This window comes from Condylura cristata, unplaced genomic scaffold, assembly GCF_000260355.1.
Source record: "Condylura cristata isolate star-nosed mole 26May11 unplaced genomic scaffold, ConCri1.0 scaffold00017, whole genome shotgun sequence".
Classification (NCBI taxonomy): Eukaryota; Metazoa; Chordata; class Mammalia; order Eulipotyphla; family Talpidae; genus Condylura; species Condylura cristata.
The window spans coordinates 17,634,810-17,659,952 of record NW_004567118.1 but is presented as its reverse complement, the minus strand read 5'-3'; the positions used below and the strand labels follow the sequence as shown (position 1 = coordinate 17,659,952).

Below are 25,143 nucleotides of genomic sequence, written 5' to 3'. Positions count from 1 at the left end.
CAGGGCGGGATTCACGAGGCTGCTTCCTCTCTTCCAGGATCAGGGCCAGGGACAACCATGGGTCCTATGCCCTGTGCCTGCTGCATGAAGGAAAGGTACTGCACTACCGCATCGATAAGGACAAAACAGGGAAGCTCTCCATCCCCGATGGGAAGAAGTTTGACACACTCTGGCAGGTAAGCATGGTCCTCCAAGCCTGGAGCTTGTTAGAACCTACCCAATCCCCTCAACCTCCAGATGCCTCACACCAAGTGTGAGAAAGGATGGTCCAGTGGACAAGGCTCTGGAAGGTTCCACAGTCTTCCCAGGATCACTCAGTATGGGTCACCACGGCAGTACAGGTCAAGAATTTTGTCAGCAGTTAATAGGAGACACTGCCCTGGGTCTGGAAAGTATCTCTCTAGAACCTTCTAACTGGCTCCTGAGCTGCTTTTCAGACAACTGCACACAAAACTAAGACATGGAGGGCCGGGAAGGTGGCCTGGAGACAGCCAACCACTCCTGTGACTAGAGGCCAAGCTGAACCTACACTGCCAGGCACCATTCTCACTGCAGAATGAGTCTCCCTGAAAATTAAGGTGACTTACAAAGTGTCAGCATGGCCCAGACACACTTGTGTGGGTGCCTCAGCCCTGCTCTGACAGGGCTTATTCTTGACCAGACTGACAGTGAACCAGAAACTGCTCCCAAGTGGGAGTTCCTGAGGCACTGATGAGTCCCACCCCTGCTTCCCATTGGCCTGCTCTGGACATGAACAGTTTGTCTTTAGATGGCAGCCACAGGAGCTGACCCTGGAGGAAATGACCATCCTGGTGTCAGCCAGTGATGGACCCAACTCAAAAGCCTGTTTCAAAAGTGGAGACCAGCAAACCTTCTCACTACCAAAGCATGAGAAGTAACTTTCACCTCATGTATGTGGATTCCTAATGCCACATTTGAAAAACAATACTTTCTTTTCTGAATGCTGGGTCTTTCCTTGTATAGTCGTAACACCGGTTTTTCATCTTTTGGCTCATCAGCATTATGACTATTTGCTTTATTTCAGTGACATTTATAGCCTTTCAGGACTATTGCCCAGTGCAAAGCACAGAGATGAATAAGATATTGCCTTCAGGTATTAGTTTCCCATCAAATTCCCCTACAAGAATCCTTCAAGGTAAAGCCTCCCTGGTGGCACAATGGGTTAAGTCTCAGCACTGTGAGGCTCTCCGCAACCACTGCAGCATGAGCTGGACCCCCAGCCTGAGAGCTGATCCACAGGGCACAGCAGACCACTCCTGTCTTGCCCACTGCTCCCCTCAGCAGTGTACTTCAGTAGATCTGCCTGTTCTGTCCCCACTGTGTCTCTGGTGAATCCTCTCACCATCTGCACCTCTGGCCTGTACCACATTTCTTGTATGCATAAATACATAAATCTTTTTAAAAAATCCCTGAAGGCATGCATCTAAAGGCACTCAGCTTCCAGCTGCCATGGCAGCACTGGAAACCATGAGCTTCAAGTGCACAACCATTCAGCGTCTCCTGAATGACTATTGTTTCAGTGTCAAAGTCTGTGCAGCCAGCATCAGACTGCACTTCTAGTTGCTGTGAAGTACCTTCCCAGAACTTTCACAAAGTTGCTGATTGCTCTGACTTATCCATCTTCAGCCCTCATTAAGACTTTTTAGTCTTTATATTGAAAAAGAGCATCAGAAATGCCAGCGGTAGCATCCATTTTGACACTTGATTCCATTGTTTTTGTCCTGGAAGTAAGGCAAGGAGCTGTGTTCCCTGCCTGCCCCACAGTCCAGTGCTGTTTACCTGGGAGTTGGTAATTGCTACTCTAGTCCAGTGCTCTTGCTGTGGGTTCAGCAGACCCACAGGGCAAACTGACCCAACTGACCCCTGCCTGTTTTAATGTAGAACTTGAGTAAAATGGCTTTTAAAATTTAACGGGTTATTCAAACATAAATAAAGGACTAAGTGACAGAGGTGGCATTGACCTGAAAAAGCTGATACTACCTGGCACTTTCTAGACCATTTTTACAAGACTCTTGCTTAAAAGGAAAATCCACTTTCCCAACCTCTCTTGTAGATTGTGTAAAACAGAAGCATTTGAAGGAGATGGTTGGGTGACAATTGGAGAAGTGGGTGGAGCGGGGGAGTGGAGTGGGGGTCTCACCTATTGTAAGAACCTTAGACTGAGATGGAAAAATGCACAAAATGATGTAAAAATAAACTATTATATTAAAAAAAAAAAAAAGAACCTTAGTAGCCTTCACCTGAGAATACACCATCGCGTTTACCAGAACAGGAAGAACTTTGGTTCCCTTCAAATCCTTCACCTGCAGCACTGTTGTAGTATTAAACTCTGTGTGTTGTGATCCACGAACACAACATCCCATCAAGGATAAGAAACATTCTCATTTACCTTAGCTCACCTCTGTCCTGTCTCAGAATGCCGGTTGAGTGCATGTTAGCATGCTGAATTCACCTGCACAATATCACATGGATGTGGGAGCCTACAACAAATAAATGCAACATGCTACCCCAAGAAGAAAAAACAGCAAAGGAGGAAAGAGACGAGCCAAAAGGAGAATAGAGTCCTGAAGGAAGATGTGTGTGTGTGTGTGTCCCTGGTGGGAGGGGAGGTCTGAGAAAGGCCAGGAGGAACATGGGAGTGGCATGTCCTGTTGGACACATTTGTGCATGTATCACTTTTAAAATCATCTGCTCTGGAGGAAATTATTTCTGCTCTGTAACTTATGACACATTTTGATTTTCTTCTCTTCCAGCTAGTTGAGCATTATTCTTATAAACCAGATGGTTTGTTGAGAGTTCTCACTGTCCCATGTCAGAAAATCGGGCAAGCAGGTGAGTCATTCAGAAATCAGAGCCACGGTCTTTAAACTATTGACAATCATCAGCCTTGTTTGATATTTGGTTTGTTGCAAACTCAAGTGAGATCAACCTTATTTTAACTGATTAAAAATGATGTCAGATCTTTCAAGTTCATATATATATATATATGATATATATGATATATATATATCATGAATCTAAAGTAACCTATAACTTAAAAAAGTATGGGTTTTAATTATATACATGAGAATTGGAATGCAAGAAGAGAAAAAGAAATATGTGCAGAAAAAGTAGCTACTTGTAGAGCAGTAATATTTTACAGTCACATGGGTTGGACTGCAGTGGGGGTGGGTGAACGCCCACCTAGCAGTAATGCAGTAACTGTCCATGCTCTTTCTAACCAGGAAATGTTAATTTTGGAACTCGTCCCCAGCTTCCAAGCTCCCATCCTGCGGTAAGTGTTCTTAGAAGACACTAAGGGTGAAGCAATTGTAGGCAGCATATACATGGTTTAGCCTGTAGGTGGAGTTGTCATGGTTATTTTTTAATTACCCTCGATAAACCGAAATGATGGTGTCAGCTAAAGTGAGACTATTTTCAGTTCTATGCTAACCAAGCTTTCTTAGTTTCCTGATTAAATTCTCCCCACTTTCTGAACACATGCAAAATACGTTAAAGCCCAATGTTAAGTCAGAAATATTCCTCCAGCTGGATTGGGGCACAATACCCCACTGTTCAGTCTCCAGTGAGCCGGTTATATGGACCACTGTGCACGAACCACCTCACCACGTGTGTGCTGGTAACGTGTAAGAGTTGTCTTATGTCAGCCCAACACTTTTGGTCGAAATTCCCCAGGCATCGCTATCAGAAGACTTGACCTTCCTGGGAGAGCTGTTTTGTGAAAGCACAGCAGAGGAAGACGAGGGGTGGGATTTTATTGGTATCAGATGAGAGAAGCCCCTGGAGAAGGATGCATTTAGGCGTGTGGCCAGGCGTCCCCTCCCCTTCCATGTCAGTAGGACATGGGAACATGGCTTGACCACACTTCTCCAAAGGGGTTCATTCATTCCGTGCCTGCCTGATGCCCCCACAGAGAGCTAAATCGCCCCTCTCCACCCGCTGTAGACTGCTAGATGTTGGGTGCAGACATACTCAAAGCGAGCCTGGCTTTCCCACTTCTTTTGGAGGGACTTCAGTCTGGCCTCTGATGCCCATTCATGCTGTCTGCGAGTTGTGACACCCCATCACCAGCTGTGCCATCTGCACCTGCGTTTGGCCTGTTAATCTTTTAAACACAAAATCTGCAGACAGAGTGGAGTGGGTGTTCTTTCCCCTGAACAACCCCTGACTGCTATGCCATGTTGAAGCCCCTGGCAGCCAGCCCTGGGCACCAGACTGGGGGATTTGAATTTGCTAAAATCCCAGTGGACTTGCAGACCATCTGAAGTGCAGCTCTGTTGCAGAGATATCACTTATACTTCTCGTGGCCCGCCTAACTAAAGCTGTAGGTGCCAGAGACAGGTCCATTCTCCTCTGGGGCTGATGAGGAGTTAGGGTTGAGAACACTTTAAAGGGTATTACTTTATGTTGAGCCACAAGGGGCTTCAAGAAGCTAGATATTTTGGGAAAATATTTCATTAACTGGTGAAATTCACTCAGGAAAGAAATGCTGTGTTCTCCGTGAACTTCTCAGGAAATTTCACCAAGAGCATGTAACCAGAACCCTAAGAAATAAGAAAATTTGTCTTGAGTTTGTAACATAATTCTATATGAAACATGTATTTTTTTTAAAGATTTATTTATTTATTCATACAGAACTGGGGTACAGGCCAGAGATGCGGAGGGTGAGAGGCTTCACCAGAGACAGAGTAGGGAGCAGAACAGGCAGATCGACGAAATACACTGCTGAGGGGAGCAGCAGGTGGGCCAGGAGAGGTCTGCCATGCCATGTGGTCACCTCCGGGGCAGGCGGGGATAGAACTCATGCTGAAGTGGCTTAAGTTTCTTAGTGCTGTGCTTTAACCCACTGCGCCACCAGGGAGGGCCTGAAACACGTATTTTTTAAAGTAACAGTTCTAACTGTGTAGCCCCCCCCCCGGAAAGTGTCACCCAAATATTTTCCCAGCATTCCCAGCACCCCCGTGAAGCTCAGAGTAAATCCCATCGGCAGAATCTGGAAGGGAAGCTGTGTGGTTATAATCGAGTCATGTTATCATGTGTTATAATCGAGCTGTGTTTGTTTTCTCAAACATTTACTGTTCCTCTCTACCGTTTTGGTTTCCAGGCCTGGTCAGCGGGTGGAATACTCTCAAGACTCATATCATACTCCTTTTCCAAGTCTGGCCACAGAAAGGTGCTAAAACGTTCCCTGCTTGCTGTCCCTGACTAAGGGAGGCAGGTGCCTGCCTGCCTCCCTGTGCACTGTCTCACTCCCCTGGGCTGTGTCTCCAAGTGGCCTGATGTTCCCTGCGCTTTCCCTGTGGGTCCCGCTCCCTCTGCTGGCCGGGAGCGTGCTCGCTGCTGAAGTGGGGTCGTTGCAGGCTGACCTGGCTGGGAGTAGCTCTTCTGTGGCATAGTCTTTTCCAAGTGAGCCAGGCTGCTGTTGAATTGCCAGAACCATATGTTGCAGTGCTATGGTGACGGTGACACAGATCCCAGCAGGTGGCAGGACTGAGGCTCTGTGTGTCCTGCCCAGTGAGTACCCAGCACCGTGCATGTTACAGGCATCAGGTGCCCGATCACTTCTTTATGGCAGTAGATTTCCCACACAGGCTGTAAATTGATGTAGGTAAAGATGAGAAGGAATTTGATGAGAAGGAATTTGAAAGTCAGTAACACTACTTTTCTTTTTGAGACAATAATCTTTACATAGGGTACATTTTCCTGCTTTGCGTAAGATTGAGGAAAATAAAAAGGTTTTGTTTTTTTTTTTTGATGACTTACTACATTCTTTTCAACATAATCGGGCATCAGTGGCAAGAGAGGAGGGATAAAGCACAGGTAATCCTCAAATTCATGAAATCCTGCTCTTAATTGTATTAGAATGTTTCTCTAAGTCCATAAACCTGTCCCTCTATTAAAGAAAATTGGCAGAGTTTGAACAGCATCCTTGCAGATTGAAAGTTTCATATTTCAAAGCCACCTTCTCCAAGACATATTTATCGTAGATGTGGAAATGTGTTCCAGAATTCCAAATGAAACACATTTTCAAGTTTTGCTCCAACATATATGCTGATGATTGAATACATAAAGACATATTTAAATGCATGATTTAGCAGGGCTAGCCTGGAGAAGAGGGAGCAGAATAGTTTAGGTGACCCCTCTAATTGGTCAAGTGTTCTTATAGCTCTGGGCCAGACCTGTGAGAAAATGGGTTACCACCCCATTATAAAGCACTAGATCTTAGACCTTTGCTCCTAAGGTGAGCAACTGAGTCAAAGCTTGAGTATTCTGCGCCCTGACCAAGGGCGTCTTCCTTGGCCTGACTCAGTGGCCTCCGGGCTCACGGTCTGGACTTGGAGGTTTGGTGACATGCTGTGTTTCTGAACCCTGCTGGCTCTCCTGTCACTGCCACTGTGACAGTATGCTGCTGTCTAATTAGACAACGTCTTGCAAGATGACTGGGCGTAAAAATTAAGGTTTAGGAAATGCATCTTAGGACGTGCAGCAGTTCTCCCTAATCAGAAAACTGAATTAGTCTGTCAGCTCCTTAGGAACAGTAATGTCCTGCTCTTTTGTCCACTTCTGAGTTCCCTAGTTCCTAAACACAAGCATGTACTCTTAAGAATATTTGTCAAATACATTTTCTATTTGAAGTTAGCCCTAGCCAGTAAGACATCAGGGACATGCTTTTCTTTTCATTATCATGGAGGGATTGGTTTTAATTATCCTGTATTTGATTTGCATAATTTCTGTTCCTAGAAGTAAATTAACTTTATTTATTTTTAATTAACTATTTTTATTGAGGTAACTGGTTTGCAGTGTTGTCTTTATTTTAGAGGGTCCCCTCCTCAGTCTTTGTTACCACACCACACCCACCATGAAAATACAATCCACCATAGTCCATGGTGCTTTGTTTTACCTGAATCTATCACATTTATAGAAAAATCATCTGTGACCCTTTCGAAAAGTAGAAAGTTAGAGTAGCTAGTGCCACCTAGTGGTGTCTGCAGTCATGACCTCTGTTCTGAACATTAGTAAAGATGGGGGAGGAGCCATCAACATTTTATTTTACATGTTGTTCTTTGTGAGAAAAGATAATAACGATGAAAGCAGAATAAATAATAAATACAAAGCACAAGGGATAATGTGGATCAGCAGTGTATTTTTCATTAAAGTAAAATTAAGTACTAAAATCAAGTACTTACATTAAAGTACTAAATTTAAGCACTAATCAAACCTTTTGTGACATTGTTACATCTTAGAGCTCATTCTTTACAATTTGTTACTCTCAATGGCATAATCTTTGAGCATTTTGAGAAAGGTGGAATCTATGGGTTGTATCTGCACCTTCATCATAAGACAACTAACCTGTGCAACCACTGTCCTTTTTTTTTTCTTTCCTTTTTTTTTTCATTCTCTTTTTAATTTTTTTATTACAAAAGTTTATTTTTACATCATTTTGTACATTTTTTTTTCCATCTCGATTGTAATCCCCGCGGGTTTCCCATCACCAAGTCACCCATGTGCCATCACCATAGTCCCGTGCATTTCCCTCCCCCCACCCCGTTTTTGATCCCATTCCCCACTCCACCCCCACAAAATGTCTCTGGTATATGGTTGTTCATTATTTTTGTTATTTTCTCGCCTGGCCCATTATACTCCTGCTATGAGTGACACCATCCGGTATTTTTCTTTCTCTTTCTGGCTTATCTACTAAGCATGATCTTTTCCAGCTCCATCCAAGTTGCTGCAAAAGACATGTGTTTCTCTTTTTTGGTTGCTGAGTAATATTCCATTGTATATATGTACCACATCTTTTTTATCCAGTCATCTACTTTTGGGCATTTGGGCTGCTTCCATGTTTTTCCAATTCCAACCACTGCCCTTTTAATTGACATATCAGCGGGCTTCCCATTTTTTTCCTAAAACTTTCTTCTGGGTACCCTTGACTCACTTCGTTGCTCACCAGCAGAGAGCGCTACGGAGCTCTATCCGTGGCTAGATAGCAGTGCTGTGGCTTTTGTGTTCTGTTTTCATTCATCATACATTATGGGGATGCTGGGGTAGCCTGTGAAGAAATGGCCCCGAGGACATGCCATCGGTGCCCCTCTCAGAGGGCCTTTGCCCTGGGAGCAGGCTCTGTGGTTCTGGCAGACGTTATGGAGGAAGCCAAGGTTTTGGAGACGGCGCCTGGGCCTGCATTGCAGTGCTTTGCTTCCGGGCGGGCAGACAGGGCCGTGTGTGTGCTGGAAACGAAGTGCCCGCGTAAGAGTGAGCTTACTGTCTCTGTTTCTTTCAGTGTCACCAAAATCTGGCAGTATCTCATTTCTTCGTGGCCAGTGTTTGGGCTTTGAGAAATAAGTGGAAATAGGGATTTCTGTTTAGCTCTCACCAAAACAACAAGAACCAATTGTTGAAACTATCCAGTTTTCCCTTAGACCAACACTTTTAGGAGCAATAAGCTTGTTTTCAGTTAAATCGATCAGGAAGAGCTGAGAAACTCGAACAGGGAAAGTAATAGGACGACAGAGGGTGGACGGACACTTTCCCGTTATTACATGGTGCAAATTGATGTTGGTCAAATAATAATTGGGAAGGTGGCCATTAATAACCACTAGCGAAGCCTTGTTTTAAGATGCTTTAGTTTCCTGCTCCAGATGAGGAAGAATTAATTACCTTCCTTCGGATTAGCAAAGTCAGACTTCCCTACTGCACAAGTTCCATGGTGAAGATGATGGTGAGGGTGGTCATGTGGACGTAGCCCCGGGCTGGCCTCAGCAGCCTTCCCGTTGGGGACTAGAGCTCCCTGCCAGTGTGTCCTGGGCCACCACCAAGTGTTGCCTATATTAAAGTCTCCCCTATATTAAAGGTACAGGTGGACATAGAAATGCAGAGGTGCTTTGGAATTGAGGAGTGGATGGAAACATTGGTAGTTCTGTATCTTCTTTTCCTGTTGGGTTATCGGAAAAGCCAGGATGTAGTTTTTCAAGCCTACACGTGTCAGGACTTTTCAAACAACCCACTACAACTCCCATATAATATAAACTGGTAGAGAAAAAGTTAACAGAGGAATATGAGTCTAAGGGAATAACAACCCCCCGAATGCCCCCCACATCCTTTGGTAGAAGGGGATGATAGCGAGGGAGGAATTCTACCTGAACAGTGGGTTAATTCTCTCGCACACCCACTCTGAGATGCTGGCAGGCCCCTTGAGCCGGAGGGGCCTGACCCTTCCACAGCCCACACAAGGCCCAAGCAGTTGCCCGAAGAATGAGATAAGCCATGCCGCTATTTGTCCTGCCTTCTAATCCTTACCTTTGTTTTACTGCATAAAATCACACTATAATTACCTCAAAATAAAAATACTTATGCAGATCATCTCAACATTGCGTTCATGAGGAAGTGACCTATGTTATCTGTGTCCTCAGACCTCATCCCCTGGGAACCGACCGGAGAGCACGTTCAACCCCTACGAGCCGGACGGAGGGTCCTGGGCCGCGGAACGAGGTGAGAAGAGCTTTAGTCATTGGACCCCAAGCACAGGGGCAGTTTCCAGGGGCACTTGGAAATTACGCTTGACTGGCTCCTTCACCCCACTGCCAGAAAGAGCTCCCGGGGATACGCTGCTGTGTGGAGCAGGGAGCAGGTGTCACGGCCTGTGGATGGCGGCGTGGTCAGGAGGGACTGCCTGCAGGCCTCCTCGTGGTAGATGAGCCATACTTGACATGCTGCCTCTGAGTTTCTTGCCTGTAGTACTGATATGGCCCAAAGCAAACATGCCCGTGAAGGTTATGTTCTTGGAAGCATCTTTGTGTCCAGTAGTATGTTCAGCATAAAGCGCAGTGCTAGGTTGCTGGTGGGATGTCTGCGAGTTGCTGGACTCTAGGTGTATATGAGGACTTGACTGATATCTCGAAAAGCCAAAGGAAACCATGTCCTCAGTGAACACAGTCACCATTTCTAGACTTGCTCTTAGAGATGTGATCTCTGCACAACTGTGAAGATTCTTTTAGTGACCCCACGTTATTTCTTTATTGCCAAACTCAATCTGTTTATTGCTAAAATCATCATCATCATCATCATCATCATTCTTAAAATGTAGCAGCTTAAAACAGTAATAAATAGTTAACTACCTCTGTTTAGTTATCTCGATGGGAGCTGGAATCTGGCCAGGGCACAGCGAGGTGGGTGGTTGTGGCTCAGGGTCTCCCATTGTCACGTGGGGACTGGCGGCCTGGGCCAGGCCCCAGAGCAGTGGAGTGGCCGTGGAGGCCGCCAGAGTCACCTGTCTCCCCTAAGTCTGGGTTCTCTAAATGCTCCTTTTGTGGAAGGCATCACTGTCAGCACAGCCCTGCAGTGAAAGCCAGCTTCTCAGTAAAAAAAAAAAAAACCAGCAGGTACAGAGCCCTTACAGTCTTGCCAGAGTAGATCAGGACATCACTCTGAGGTGCTCTGGTGCTCGGCACCCTTACAGAATTCACCACGGAGGCGACAGAGACCCGGCCTCTCCAGGGAGGTATGTCAGAGAATGTTCAGTTATAGCTTAAAGCCACCATGGCCGCCAGCATACACCTGGCTTACCTTTATACCAATTTCAGTGCCCAAGAATGGAGGGCAGGCATCACAAGGATGAGGGGTTTTACTGCCCCCGTGAGTGGGGGGACGTCTTGCCTTGAGTGCTTAGGCACCCCCACTGCCCAAGGTGACACAGGGTTGGGGAAGGCAAGGCATGGCCACAGGAGGCAGGAAGAGGAGGTGCAGGGACATCCGGGAGCGTGCGGTCCCATGCTGTGTTTCTTGGCGGTGCCCCAGATGCCCAGAGAGAAGCCCTGCCCATGGACACCGAGGTGTACGAGAGCCCCTATGCGGACCCTGAGGAGATCAGGCCCAAGGAGGTCTACCTGGACCGGAGTCTGCTGACCCTGGAGGAAAAGGAACTGGGCTCTGGCAACTTTGGGACTGTGAAGAAGGGCTACTACCAGATGAAAAAGTAAGTGGCTTTGCGTCACGTCATGTTTGTTCAGATCCCCGGTCTCCGTGTGTGTGTGTGTGTGTTACATACGTTTAGCCCCCAATACCAAACGTGGCCTATCGTGGAAATCCTTTTTTATTAATACTATAATTTCTGTTCATTTCTGGAGCAATTGTAATAAAAGCATCCATTATGTATATATATATATATAGTTATATATATATAGTTATAGTTATCTACTTTAGGTTAGATGTAGTACATGTACCTTAAAGAGAATTAAAAAACAGAAACTTGGATGAGGGAGTGCACAGGACTATAGTGATGGCACACAGGTGAATTGGTGGTGGGAAGTGTACGGGGACTACAGCTGAGATGGGAAAAGATACAAAATGATGTAAAAACAAACTACTATAATAAAAAAAAAATAGAAACAAGCAAATGGTAAGAAATTGAAAGCATTCCAGCTATACCACTCAAATACTGCTCTGTTACCTAATATCAGCAGCTATATTTTGACATGATTATAGGCACACACATACACATCTGTATAGTTAGTTAAAATATAATCATCCACTGATAAATTGCAGTATGTTCACTTACTTGCTTTGGCTTTTTTATTGTGTCTCATTTCTTTAACCCAGGAAATTGTAATATGTCAGCATAAATATTTATTTGCTTTATCCTACAATTTCAAATAATAATACATATTATATTAATATAGGAATTGCTAAATATGAAAATTTCTTATGCTTCACTTGCTCTTTAGAATGCATAGAATGTTCAGTAAAAAATAATGGTTTCCAAAGGTCTTTGAAACGAACCTTCTAAATATGCATTAGTTTGCATGTTACTGATATGAATATGGTGAAGTGTCATGCGATTTTAAATTTGAGCAACTTTTTGTAGAATTTCTTTCTAAGATAATTACATGATCTATGGATTAAGAATATAGACATATTCTTATATAGAATATAGAAGCTAAGCACAGAGACTCTTGCTTTTGATCCTCCCTCATCTACATATGTGTATAAATATATGTACATACACTAAACTGACAGGTGTGCTTATTTTTGAATATATGAATATATGTATGTATATCACAATCACTTGAGTCAACATAACTTTTCAAGTCTAAATGCAAATTTTATTTCACCTAATTTATGATACTTAAATTTCTCATTTAATTAGTTATATGAATTAGCATAGACATGACTATAGATATATCATTTCAGCTAGAGGATTTGGAGAGATGAGTGGCCCTATAGGTCAGCCTGGAGTAGAATGATGTCCTTACAGTACCAAGTGCTCTGCTTTACCATGGTAATCGTTATCATGGGTTTCTCTGGCAGAGTTGTTTATGTTTGTGTGTAAAGGTTTATACAAGTTCTTTTGCTAGCTTCATTTGTAGATATTTAATCAATTCAATGTATATGTGTATGTTATCATATTCAAATGTTATCTTCTCATCTCTGACACTGCTGTGTGTGGAGAGCTCATTTGACCTGCACCCAATAATCTTGCTAAATTCTCCTAATATTTTCTTTTATTGTTTCTACAACTTTATATATTCTTGACCCAGAAGTAAGTCATCTATGAGTAAGAACAGTTTTACTGCATCATGTCTAATTGTCACACTTTTCTGATTTTTCCCTTGGCTTACCATATGAGCCAGTAACTGCAGTTAGATATTGAATAAAAGTGATGGTAGCCTCACTTCTTACTCCTTATTTCTGGGGGGAAACTTTAAATTTTTCACATAAAGCATGATGTTAGCTATAGTTTGGTACTTGCTCTTTCTAGGGTTAAGGAAATGTCCCTCTATTTCCACTTTTCTGAGAGAATTGTTCTAAATAATGATTTATTTTAAGAAAACATCAAAGAACACTGATATTCACATACATTGCACCTGAACCGAGATGGTAAACTGCAAGATGTTGCAGAATTCCGTGTATGTAAGTTTTGCTTGAAAGCTACTTAAATGTTCTGCAATTTAGACTTTCCCATTGACGGGGGCATTAGTCCACACAACTCCTAGTCCACACAACTCCTATTATTTTTCCCTAAGGAGGTGTTGATCTTTGTCTATATAATGAGAGAACGTGCTAGAAAATGTGTGCTATGGCTTCTTCAGGCGCATTTCCATTCCACTACAGGTATTTCCAAACACCATTTTATGCACAGGAATTATTTTTCGTGGGAGATTTACCTGGAAGTGAGCCATATTCTGATTTCTTTTGCAGAGTCGTAAAAACAGTGGCTGTGAAAATTCTGAAAAACGAGGCCAACGACCCTGCTCTGAAAGATGAGTTACTAGCAGAAGCCAACGTCATGCAGCAACTAGACAACCCGTACATCGTGCGCATGATCGGGATCTGCGAAGCCGAGTCCTGGATGCTGGTGATGGAGATGGCAGAACTCGGCCCCCTTAATAAATACTTACAGCAGAACAGGCAGGTTCTCAGGTGGCTCGGAAGCTAATGCTGAGCCGCGGGACCCCTGCCAGACCCCCACGGTAGCCTGACTTCTCCAGGGAGCCTCCTCTCCCCCACACCCCTCGGGGTCCATCTGCTCCTCTCCCCACACCCCCCAACCAGGATCCATCTGCTCCTCCCCCCACACCTCCCCAGGGTCCATCTGCTTTCAGGATTTGGAAGGAGGAGGGAAGACCGTCATAGACTTTAGGCCAAAGGCTCTTTTATTTCTCAGTGTTCAGAGAAAAGCTCTAATCAACAAGTTGGTTCTCATTCTTTCCCTTTGCTCACCCTGTGTTGACTGGGTGATAGCCTAAAGAATATCTTAACAAGCGACCTCTCCTTTCACTCTTTTTAATATTAAATAGGCATTTTATCATGTTCCCGCAGTTTTGTGCACAGAGATCTGGCTGCAGTGGTGTCTTACATGGCTGCTCGATCTCTGTGTTCCCATAATTACTTTGAAATACGCAGTGCTGTTCGCTGATCAGACCCCTATGGCGTAGTCACACTGTGCTCCACCCCACCCTGGTCGAGAGAGGGAGCCCACGCAGGAAAGTCCAGACAGCCGTCACTGTGTAAAGCATCCCATTTGCCACACTGTGTTTGAGCTTCACTTAGACTGGGTCAACATCTTTAGAGAAGGGGGTGCTGTCACCTCACCCCATATACCCTTACAAGTACAAAACTGACAGTCAATATTGAAACAAGGGTTTGAACTGAAACCAGTCTCTCCATGAGCAGGGTCTGACATCTGCGTTTTACTGCATTTGATAATCATACCATTTGAACACCAGAAGAATGGTGTTCGGTCTTGAACAGCTATGGGTTAGCAAGGTTACTTACCAGTGGTCATGATTACCATATAAGATCAGGAGAGTGGTTGGTGCATCTTCTGTCTGCAGGAGGAGCTTGGCCGGTTGTTCTGGAATGGATTTCTGTCCAATGACTAATGACACATTGTGACTTGCAGGCATGTCAAGGATAAGAACATCATAGAGCTGGTTCATCAGGTTTCTATGGGAATGAAATACCTGGAGGAGTGCAATTTTGTGCACAGAGATCTGGCTGCAAGGAATGTATTGCTGGTTACTCAGCATTATGCCAAGATCAGTGATTTTGGACTTTCCAAAGCACTTCGTGCTGATGAAAACTACTACAAGGTAGGAGTTATTTAGCCAATATTCAGAACAGAAGGTCATGAAAACTTAAAAGGCAAATGTATGTTTATTTTATTATAGTTGGGATTCAATAAGCAGTTTAACTATTTAAAAATCGCCGTGTAAAAATGTTCTTATTAATGCTTCGATTCTATTGTTTATAAAATGGAAATACCCCAATTTCTCATGCTCTCAGATTTCCTCCAAAAAGTATCTTTCAAACCATGTTCCTTGCAACAGTGGGGAATCAAGGCACTAAATGATGCCTTAAAAAACAAACATGATAGAATCCCTTCATTAAATTACTTAGGAAAACACAGTTTCAACAGGTTGATTCTTGTGGAATATCTCAGAGTTTTTCTCTGACCCCTCAAATGAATAAATGGCCACTAAATGAAGGGAAAAAGATAAAACCCCCGTCTCTTACAAAATACACCTCAGTGTTTGCGAGTCTGTGCTCACCCTCTGGCAAACGATGGAACCGAGTCTCAGTTTGTAGAAGAGGATAGATGTCCAGGTGCTCAGGTCTCTGAGACTGCCCAGCGCCCTCAGAAGTAGGTGGTGCACCCTGAAGTCTAACTAGACAGTGGCTGCAGGGGCTCATCCCAATTTCCACACCATGGAGCAGCTGGAGGGGCGTGCCTACCTACCGGGCCACCCCCTCGCACTCACCCTGTCTCTGACAGGCAGCCCAGGGCACGCAGGTAGTATGTATGGCAGACCTGAGCAAAGGGTCAGCGTGCAAGACGAGACACAGGAGCAGCTTCCCATGAGCTGCCTGACAGGATATATAAGTACTGACCGTAGAAGGGTCATCACAGTGTGCACAGGAAAAAAACAGGTTAGAAGCCACCAAAAAGAGGCCGAATATTACTGAGAAGCTGGGGATCTGGATTTCTCTCCAAAAATAAAGCCAAGTGAAGTGGAAACGAATAGAGTTAAATGAGAGTAAAGGGAAGCGACAGGGGTGGAAGCAGATGATGGAGACCCCAGACCAGAGGAGTATGCGGGGCATTGCGGGGTTGTAACATGAGACAGTCAGTCAGCACAGGTGCCCTCGGGCCCAGCAGCGCCCCCCAAGGGCCCACATGTACCCCAGCACATGCTGTCAGCAATGCGCATTCTAGAGTGGGGAGCAATAGCAAGTATCAGGGAGCTATTTAATGGCCTCTGAGTAGGAGGCTGGTTAAATCAGCCGTGGTAGATTTACATGAAGTGTGCAATTAACTCTTCTCAAAGGGACTTCATCTGCATCTGCAGACATAGAAATCTGCATGCCTATGAAACATGAAGCAGAAAAGTTTGAAAGTAAAGTGCAGAAAGTGTATGCCACCCCCCACCTTACTATCTTCCCCGCAAAGATATATATTACCCATTTAATCTTTTTATAGATTTTTCTGGGAGAACTCCAGAAAAATTATCATACACTATTCTCTCTGTGAATGGGGATTTTGCGGTGATGGTGGAGAAAGGCTCAATCTTCATCATGTTTAGGATTTGCCAGAGGTTATGTTTTTATCAGTTGAGAATTCAAAATCACCTTCAAAAAGCAGACGTGATGAATTGTTCACCTGTTTTAATCAAATCTGAAATTAATAACGTGGTAGAGGGAGGTGTGGCTGGGCCATCTGGAGACGCCATCCCTGGGCTTACCAAGATTGGCTTCAGGAAACTGTGACTGACCAAAAGAGAAAAGACTAAAAGGTACAAGAAACTGATGTGATCTGAACCCAAAAATGGGCACTTAAATCTTCAAATTTCAGATTGCAAGATAGACTATTTTTGTAATTACTGACATGTACACACACGCTGTCCACTTTGTGGGGCCTACTTTCATTCTTCTCTGAGAATTGTAAAATACCGGCGAGATAAATGTGGCCGCACGAACCCTCTCTGAGGGCAGCGGTGGCAGGTACAGTCCACGGTGGACACCACCTCCCAGGGCGAAGGCCAGCGCAGCTCCTGCCCATGCTGCGCCGGTGTGGCGAGCCCCCGCCCCTCCCAGGCTGGGGATAGCCTCCACGACACACTCCTTTGTTCACGCCCTGTCTGTGGGCACCTGAGCAGCTGCCCACTGGGCTGCCGGGAGATGTGCGCTCCACTTCATTCTCCATGACCATCTCGTTTGCTTGGCCCCCAGGCGCAGACCCACGGGAAGTGGCCTGTTAAGTGGTACGCGCCCGAGTGCATCAACTACTACAAGTTCTCCAGCAAGAGCGACGTCTGGAGCTTCGGGGTGCTCATGTGGGAAGCATTTTCCTACGGGCAGAAGCCTTATCGAGTGAGCCATTGCTGCTTTGTTTCTTAACTAGGAGTCATCAGAACAGGCAAACGCAGGCTCTTTAGGGGACCCTGGGATCAAAGCGAGGGCTTCTTTCGCAGTCCTCTGCCACCTTTTGGCAATGAGCAGTTAACATGTCATTTTATTCTAAGTTGAGTTAGAAATTTGATGCTGCCTGAACAGTCTGATTTTTTTCACTGTGCATTACACATATGAATATGCTTAACAATTGTATCTATATCAGCATTCATTAGAGTCCATCTAGAAATAATGACAATTTCCAGTGTCAAATGTGTAGGTGTTACTGTTTTTAGATTTTTGAAATCAGGTTATCCATACTAGAAAGTACACAATGCTAGGATACAGCTTGAGGCATTCAAGCGGGGCACAGCCCAGAAACCAGCCCCCACGAGAAGAAACAGACAGACCTCGGGAGGCCCCAGCCTGCAAGGGCTCCCCTTCTCCTGACCTCTGAGCCACAGATCAGGGGCTCTTGATATTCTTGCAGTCACATGAGTCTGTGCTCTTGTGGGGTTCTGGGCATGGAACTTGATCGTTGTTTTGCGTCCTTAAATTACATTCGGAAAGCTCAGATATCTTTTGCATGTTTTAGGGAATGAAAGGAAGTGAAGTTTCAGCCATGCTGGAGAAAGGAGAGAGGATGGGGTGTCCTGCAGGCTGCCCGAGGGAGATGTACGATCTGATGAATCTGTGCTGGACGTACGAGTGAGTAGCCACTGTCTGCCACCTGGCCAGATCCCCGGCTTGGGGGGGGGGGTGACCGGGCACTAAACAGAAGCACAAAGTCTCCGACAGCGACTCAGATACGGGCCCCTCGCTAAAAGAGGAGACAGCTTGCTTCCTGCACCATGCACTCGTAACTTGTCTGGGAAGCTTAGGAATTTAGGAATTACTCTAATCCAGTATATCAAAACTGAGACACAGAAATAACCACCAGGAGGACGGTGGTGTGACCAGAGTCAAAGGAGTCCAAGAGAGCCTCTGGTGCTGCCACGGAGGCCAAGGGGCCTTTACCAGGAGACCCGAAGCAGTGGGGCTCATGAGGAGAAAAGCACAGCCGTGGGGAGTCAGACGAGCTGAGTGGGCAGGAAGTGGCCCGCATGTGGCAGGGGCCCTTGGAATCGCCACCTGCACTGGAAGAAGCTTACATGAGTGGGAGGCCGGCATCACTGAGGTCATACCCAGCTAACCGTGGTCAGCACCGATACTGTGAGGGACTGCAGCACGGCTGTCCTGGCGGTGGGCCTGTGTGGCCGTGGGTCCCCACGGGCCAGCAACAGCGCAACAGGCCCAGGGCATACGCGCAGCGCCCAGGGTGCCCCCAGCACCAGGGCAGTGGCACCCACATCGTTTATGGCGGTTCTGTCACGTGCAAGACCGGCAAGCCAGCCTGCCATCAGCGGCTTCCCATAGGCTGTGCTTCCGGTCAGCCCTATTCGTGAGCATCCTCAGCGTCAAGCCTTCTCCTCCTGCCCTAACTTTCTCCCTAAGTCAGGGACCCCTAGGGAGCTCAGAAACCCAAAATGTACCCCACCGACCCGCACAGCTTCTAACAGTGTCGCCTGCCCCCTCTCGTGGCCCGGTCCAAACTCTCGCTCCCTTTCCCATTACCACCCTATTCTGGAGTGCCGGGGGCTGCTTCAGTCCCTTTTCCACGTACCGTGATGGCTGGAAGTAAATGTCACCATGGTGACTGGTCCTTATCCAAGAGGTGGACAGGTTGGCCTCTGCTCACAAATCCGGATACTCAGTCCCCAGGAGGGAGGAGAGAAGCCACCTCCTCTCTCACCTCCTGCCAGGAGGCCAAGGCCTGGGGGAAACCCTGTCTGCACTCAGAGGCCAGGGCGCTGCTCTCGCCTGTGGGTGCTGTGTAGGTCTCACGTGGGCGAGAAGGGAAACAGGAGCACTGGAAAAAAAAAAAAAAAAAAGCAGGTGTGTCCTCTGAAGCTGACAAGCCCCATGGGAGTTCAAAACCGTGGAGGGCCCAGGGCCCAGCAGTGTGCTGCCTCTTGGGTGTTTGGGAAGCCCTCCATGCTGAGGCAGTTTCTCCACAGAAGGAAAGGACACAGTCTCTGAGGCATAAGAAGTATCCAGAATCTAGAGAATTGAATGAAGGGAATGCAAATGATCCCCGTATGTTCCTGAAGGCTATTGACGTTTCTTTTCTCGTCATTTTCTCCACTGTGAAGTCAGACGCCTTCACCAGTGACAGATTTGTAAATAGGTGATAGGTAGATAGATAGATAACATTATAAAATAAGAAAAGTAGCTTGCAACTGAAACTCGATTCTTAGTTGAAAAGCAATTGCTTCCCACCAACCCTGTTCACTCCCACATGAGAGAAAGCAGAGATGTCTGAAAAGGTTAGAGTTTGAAAATTGCTAAAACAAACAAAAAAAGTTTAAAAAGATTTATTTACTTATGAATGCAAGAGGTGGGGTGTAGGCCAAAGGTGTGGAGGTAAGAGGCTTCACCAGACAGGGTGGGGAGTAGAGCAAGCAGACTGGCTGAAACACACTGCTGAGGGGAGCAGCGGGGGAGACAGGTGAGGTCTGCTGCGCCATGTGGGTCAGCTCCCTGGCTGGGGATTGAACTTGAGCTTAGGGGCAGTGGACAGCTTCATAGTGCTGTGTCTTAATCCCTTGTGCCACTAGGGAGGCCCCAAGATGTTCAAATTTTTAACCACTACTGCCTCACCTGCCAGCAGTGACAAAAAATAAGGTTTTGCTGTGTTAAAATTTATAATTGTCAACACCTGGGTCTTTGCTTCAACCATAAACAAACTGAGTTTTAATAAGAAATTTTCAGAAAATCCTGAGCAATCTGATTGGCATAGGGGAGGGAAATTTAAAGTTGTGTTTGCATTTTTTTTTAAACAAATATCTTCAGACATTCAGTTTGCTAGGTCACAAGGAGAGAGCCTCTTACCTGCAGTTTAAAGAGACTCTGCCTTCAAGTTCAGAACTTACTCATTTTTTTAAATTTATTTATTTGTGCATACAGAACTGGGGTACAGGTCGAGACTCAGGGGTGGCGAAAGACTTCACCAGAACCAGTGTGGGGAGCAGAACAGGCAGATCGACGAAGTACACTGCTGAGGGGAGCAGCGGGCGGGTCAGGAGAGGTCTGCCACGCCATGTGGTCACCTCCGGGGCAGGCGGGAATCGAACTCATGCGGAAGTGGTTTCACCTTCTTAGTGCAGTGCTTTCACCCGCTGCGCCACCAGGGAGGGTCAAAACTTATTCATTTTTAAGGTGAACGTGAGTCACCTGGAGGCCTGTTGATTGCAAATTAGGGTTCTAGATACTTGGGTGGACTGACATTGTAGATGTTTCAGACTGGAGCTGCAGGCTCCAGAAGAAGCCACCAGAGGGCGCAGCATTAGACTGGGGCCTGGAAGTCCCAGCTGTGATGGGTGGGTTTTCAGGAGCTGTTGACTTACTAGTCAGTCTCTTTTCTTTTCAGGGTGGAGAGCAGGCCCGGATTTGTAGCAGTGGAGCTGCGGTTACGCAATTACTACTACGATGTGGTTAACTAACGACTCCATGCCTGTCTGTGGCCGCCTTCCAGCAAAGAGAGGCCACAGGAAAATGCATTTCACTGCATGGATTTTGAGTACCTCCATCTCCCTCACTTCAAGAGAGCAAGCCTTGTGGGATAGGCCCATGACTGTGAACCCCAAAGCCTGCCCTGGAACTCATCCTCTGCATAGCAAATGTGTCACAAAGAGCTGTGGGAGGAAAGACAAGATAACTGGCTCAAAGGGCCCAGGGATTCACTTGTTTTCTGTCATCGTGGTTGTGATGGCTGGTGATATTCAGCATGTTTTCAGACTTCTCTCTTGTCTCACCAGCTTGGTTCTGGGCTGCACTGGACCACAGGGCAGACCTGGAGGCATTGCCAGGACCTGTGCCTGCCACCCACTCTGCATTTTAAGTGCTCAGAGGGTGCAGTTAGCAGTGAGGCTGGTGGCCAGAAAGAAAGGGGAGGAAAAGGGCCTTGGCTGTCTCCAGAAGTTGGTTCTGACTGGCTGAGACTCTGAGTGATGCCACCAAAAATCTCTTCTGATGATAAGGGTTTTGAGGCTTAAAAAAAAAAGCTAGTTGGACCAGTGTCGTTCCTAAGTTAGCATCCAGCTCCTGGTGGGTAAAGTTCTGAGACAAAAGATTCATGTCTATGAAAAGACGTGAAAGACGGGGCCTTTGAATGAATCTGCTTGGCTTTCTTCCCCCGAAGGCCTCTGCCGCACACTCTCAGGAGACTGTACTTGAGTGGAGACAAGTCAATCAATCTTTTCACAGGACCACATAGGGGAGCAGGAGGACGTTAACTCAGTCTGACCACACACAGGCAGCATCGGGCTGTGTCCCTTGGCTGGTGCCTGCGCTCCCTCCCTTGCAGACAGCTCCTGCCAGAATGCCCTCTGAGGGACAACCTGAAGACCGGCACCTAAAAAATGAGTTTCTGAAGAAATTCTGGTTTGATAATAAAGCCAGACACTCTGGCCTTCGCCACAAGCAGGCCTTACTGAGTTGACTTTGGGTTGAAGTCGCAAGACCTGAGAATTCTTTCCTAGTTCCCCAGTCTTAGTTAATCCTTGAGTCATCTGCCCACTCATGTCAATGTTGTTGTGACCCTTGAGAATTAAAGTGCTGTTTAGTCTTCTTTCTTAGGTCATTCCAAACCCGTCTCTTCTTCAGATATATAGAACACATCTGAAAGTATGTGTCCAGCGGATAGAGGTGGTGGCTTACACTCCCAAAAGAGAGCAGCCAGGTGGGAAGAAGAAAAATGGGCACTTTTGCTTGGCCAGAAAGATACGAGTCACTAGAACTTAAGAAATTTTTAGAAGCCATACATACGCTTTGAAATCATGCTACCTGCTGGTTTAATCGTTTTGTTCAAAAGAGGATCCCTTGTGTGTTGGTCTATATTAAATACAGTGATGACAGTGGTGGGAGTCCCTGATATGAAAGAGATTAGGGTTGGTGGGGCCGCATTTTGTAAAGTGGCAGTGACCTTGGGGAAATAAGCCCGCGCTGAGCTCCTGCTCTTCCTTGTGGCCCAGAGTGCATCTAGCGAAGGCTTACAGAGTGAGAGAGTGAGCACGGAGTGGGTGTGGAGTGCCTTCTCTCTGCTGGGGTTTCCCTGAAGCTAGTAGCCCTGGAATCTGGGGAGGAAGAGCACCTGCGAGGGGTGGGCGGAGGAAGGCCGACTTTCCCCAAGTCCAGCCCAGGCCGCCGCCCTCCCCTGCTTTCCTCCATCCAGAGTGGAATTCCCATGGCGGCCAGTGGCCGTGTGTGCGTGTCCGATCCAGCTACACCTGCAGCCAGGAGTCACTCCCGCTCCCCAGGGTCAGGGGAGGGTGCGTGGGAAAGGGTAGCTTAATTTACGACTGAGAATGGGAAAGCATTAAATTTGGAGGTTGGGGAACGTCTCAGTACTTCTTATGGGGGTTGGGAGCTTGGGCTGGATTTTCACACCCACATGGCCCAGTGCTGCTGTTGTATTTTCACCTGGGTCGGGCTCAGCCCACCTGCAGGGTCTTCTGGTCCTTGTCGAGCAGGGAATACAGGTGCATCTCAGACAGGGGTTGCTCTGCCAGTAGTGACTGTATTGATGCCACAAACATCTTGTCTCGCGGCGACTGATGGAATCTGGGACAGAAAGGTGATCCATGCAGTCGTTAAATTATCACACACCTCTTTTCCACTCGACCCATGCTTGCTGTCACCAACCTGGCTGTTACTGGCTGGACAGTGATGCCACAGTTTCGCCAGCACCACCTGGATGCCACCCACAGAGGGGACTGCTGGAAGCCCAGGTTCCCCAGGGAGCCCACTCGTTGGTGAAGCAGGGCACCATATTCTCCCTCCATGTCAAGCTCCCTTTTGTCACTAGACTTATTTTTGAACTGTGATTTTTAATGAAAATTTGAAATGAGCTCTCCGGTGATTATTAGAATACAGCAGGCTACCCTGTCAGAAAAAGTGTTAAATGGCACTGTCACGTGTGCAATGTGTGTGTGTTTTAATTACTGTACCCAACCACAGCCTACAAAGGTGGATACCCCAAGCCTCTCAGAGCAGATTTGAGAGCTCCTGCCACACACAGCAGGGTGGGCCCTGAACCCCGAGAGAAGGCCTTGCTTGCTGCCGTGGCCAGGGGTCTGCCCAGCGAGGGTCTGGCCGGACGCGAGTGGGAGAGGGCCCTCAACACAAAAGGGGCCAATCAAGGCACGGTGACTGCTCCCTTTCTCCGTGAAACCAGCTTACAGAGCATTGGTGGGCAGCAAGAAGGAGCATCCCTGAGCCTCACCTGCCTTAAAGGACTTTGTGCATACATGTGCACGTCAAACACACGCGCACACACACAGCCCACACAGCTACGCAAGCAGCCTGCTAGAGGCCCCTGCTCCCAGCTGGCAGGTTGGCGAGCTGGCTGGCTGGCCTCACACCCCACTGGTAGCCATGAGACCAGCTGGGAGTCACACACACCATGAACAGCCCCGTGGACTTTGGGCTGCTCCAGAAACAGGAGAGCAGGACATTGGACAGGTCTGTGGCGCTGACATCAGTGAGTCACAGAGACTCAGCTTCTCGTGTCTGCAGTTGCAGATGAGGGCTGCCACCGTCAATGCTGGCACTTACACACAAGTGCCAGGCACAGAGGCCTGGGCTGGGCAGTGGCAAGGTCAGTGGGAGCCACGTCTGTGCCCCAGGGACTCCAGCCACCTAGATAGTGTAGACCACATATGCACACCACACACATACACACGTCCACGTTCTCTGTCGGTGCCAGTGCCTGCGCCGTGGGAATACTAGCTTTCAGTGGCCCTGGTCTGGCTCAGGATGGGCATCTGTCCTTCTCTGGGGAGAGTGGATGATTAAGGGGCTGGATCTGCATTTTCTCAGCATGATTCAACTGCCTGCTTCTCTCCTCCCTCAGAGGGAAGCTCCAAAAGGAGAGACCAGGCCCTGTACCGGGCAGGTTCCCACCCAAGGAGCTCTGAGGAGAAGGCCCGTGCCCATTTGCAGGCTCAGTGCCCCTGAGCCCTGCCCAAGCTCTCAGGAGCAGGCGGCAAAGATCCTGGCACCTTTCTCCAGCTCAGTGTTTTCCCCTTCCTGCAAGGCCACTGTTCAGCTGCGCTCAGGCCTGGAGCAGGACAGAGCTGTTCGCCCACCGGGAAAGCCCCCTGGACGTGTTAGAGGAGAAGGGCGCCCCACTGTGGGAACTGGTGCTGTGGGGGTGAGTCTGGCCCTGAAGTCAGTACAGAGGAGAGTTACCTGTGTTCTCACTAGCCGAAACCAGCCCAGGTCTGCCCTGCTTGCTGATGGTGGCTGTTCATCTTGCCTCTGCGTCTCTCTGTGTTGGTCTCTGTGGCTGTGTCACACCAGAAAACACAATCTTTCCTTCAAACATGCCAAACAATGGCATGTAAGCCAACAGCAGGATCCGGTCATATAAGTTCATATTTTACTGCAGAGAGCTCTTTTGAAGGTCATTTATTTAGTATTTTGTAGTTCTACAAAATTAACCTAGAGAAAGAAAGAACACTTGTCCTGAACCCAGTCAGCACCCACCAGAACACCCACCTTCCTGGGCTCTTCTGAACTCAGTCTGGCAGCCCGCTGCTGGCCGCTGCCCCCTTAAGGGACGTTCTCAGACGGAATGATGCTCCCAGCCACGTGCCACTCTGCAGGGGACATTTTGGAACCTATTGTTTGAGCTCAATGTTCTTGTACCAGAGCCGTGAGTCATAAGATGTTCAGCCTTCACCATCTTTGAGGCTGTTTAATGACTCAGTTTTCCACAGCTGTTATTAAACCGTGGAACAATGAGTGAAAAATGTACATTGTGCACAAACAACTCTGCCTCCTTCATGAAGTAAAGAGGCAGTGCCTTAACCACCACAGCGCTGTCGAGCGACATATTGGATTCCTGAGGCGTGAGGCTCAGGGCCCACAGGATCTCAGCCGTAGACCCTCAGCTGTGCGGGGCGTGGGAAAGGACAGTCCCGCCTCACAGGGACCTGAGCAGATAAGGAAATTCTGAAGGAAGTGACTTTCATGGACTCACCCACATCCACTGCACAGAAGCGAGTTTTCCATTTCCTGGTAACCTGGACAGTCTAAGATGGCGCCGAACAGTGTTGCCGTTGGTTCTGAAGGCGCCTGGCAGAGGAGGGCGCTGGATGCTGGGTCTGTTCCCAAGAAGCCTTGTAGAGTGCTGTC

At 47.1% G+C, this 25,143-nt stretch overlaps 1 protein-coding gene across 1 annotated transcript in view; it reads left to right on the top strand.

Moving 5' to 3' along the window:
* SYK (spleen tyrosine kinase) overlaps positions 1 to 21,591 on the top strand; it is a 63,767-nt gene extending 42,176 nt beyond the window's left edge. Inside the window, exons 4-14 of the mRNA XM_004684485.2 lie at positions 38 to 176; positions 2,775 to 2,853; positions 3,246 to 3,295; positions 5,126 to 5,194; positions 9,432 to 9,510; positions 10,816 to 10,993; positions 13,216 to 13,425; positions 14,420 to 14,609; positions 16,747 to 16,887; positions 17,501 to 17,613; positions 20,375 to 21,591. Coding sequence (XP_004684542.1) covers positions 38 to 176; positions 2,775 to 2,853; positions 3,246 to 3,295; positions 5,126 to 5,194; positions 9,432 to 9,510; positions 10,816 to 10,993; positions 13,216 to 13,425; positions 14,420 to 14,609; positions 16,747 to 16,887; positions 17,501 to 17,613; positions 20,375 to 20,447 — 1,321 coding nt within the window. The 3' untranslated portion in view covers positions 20,448 to 21,591. The remainder of the gene's footprint in view (positions 1 to 37; positions 177 to 2,774; positions 2,854 to 3,245; positions 3,296 to 5,125; positions 5,195 to 9,431; positions 9,511 to 10,815; positions 10,994 to 13,215; positions 13,426 to 14,419; positions 14,610 to 16,746; positions 16,888 to 17,500; positions 17,614 to 20,374) is intronic.
* Positions 21,592 to 25,143: the final 3,552 nt, after the last annotated feature.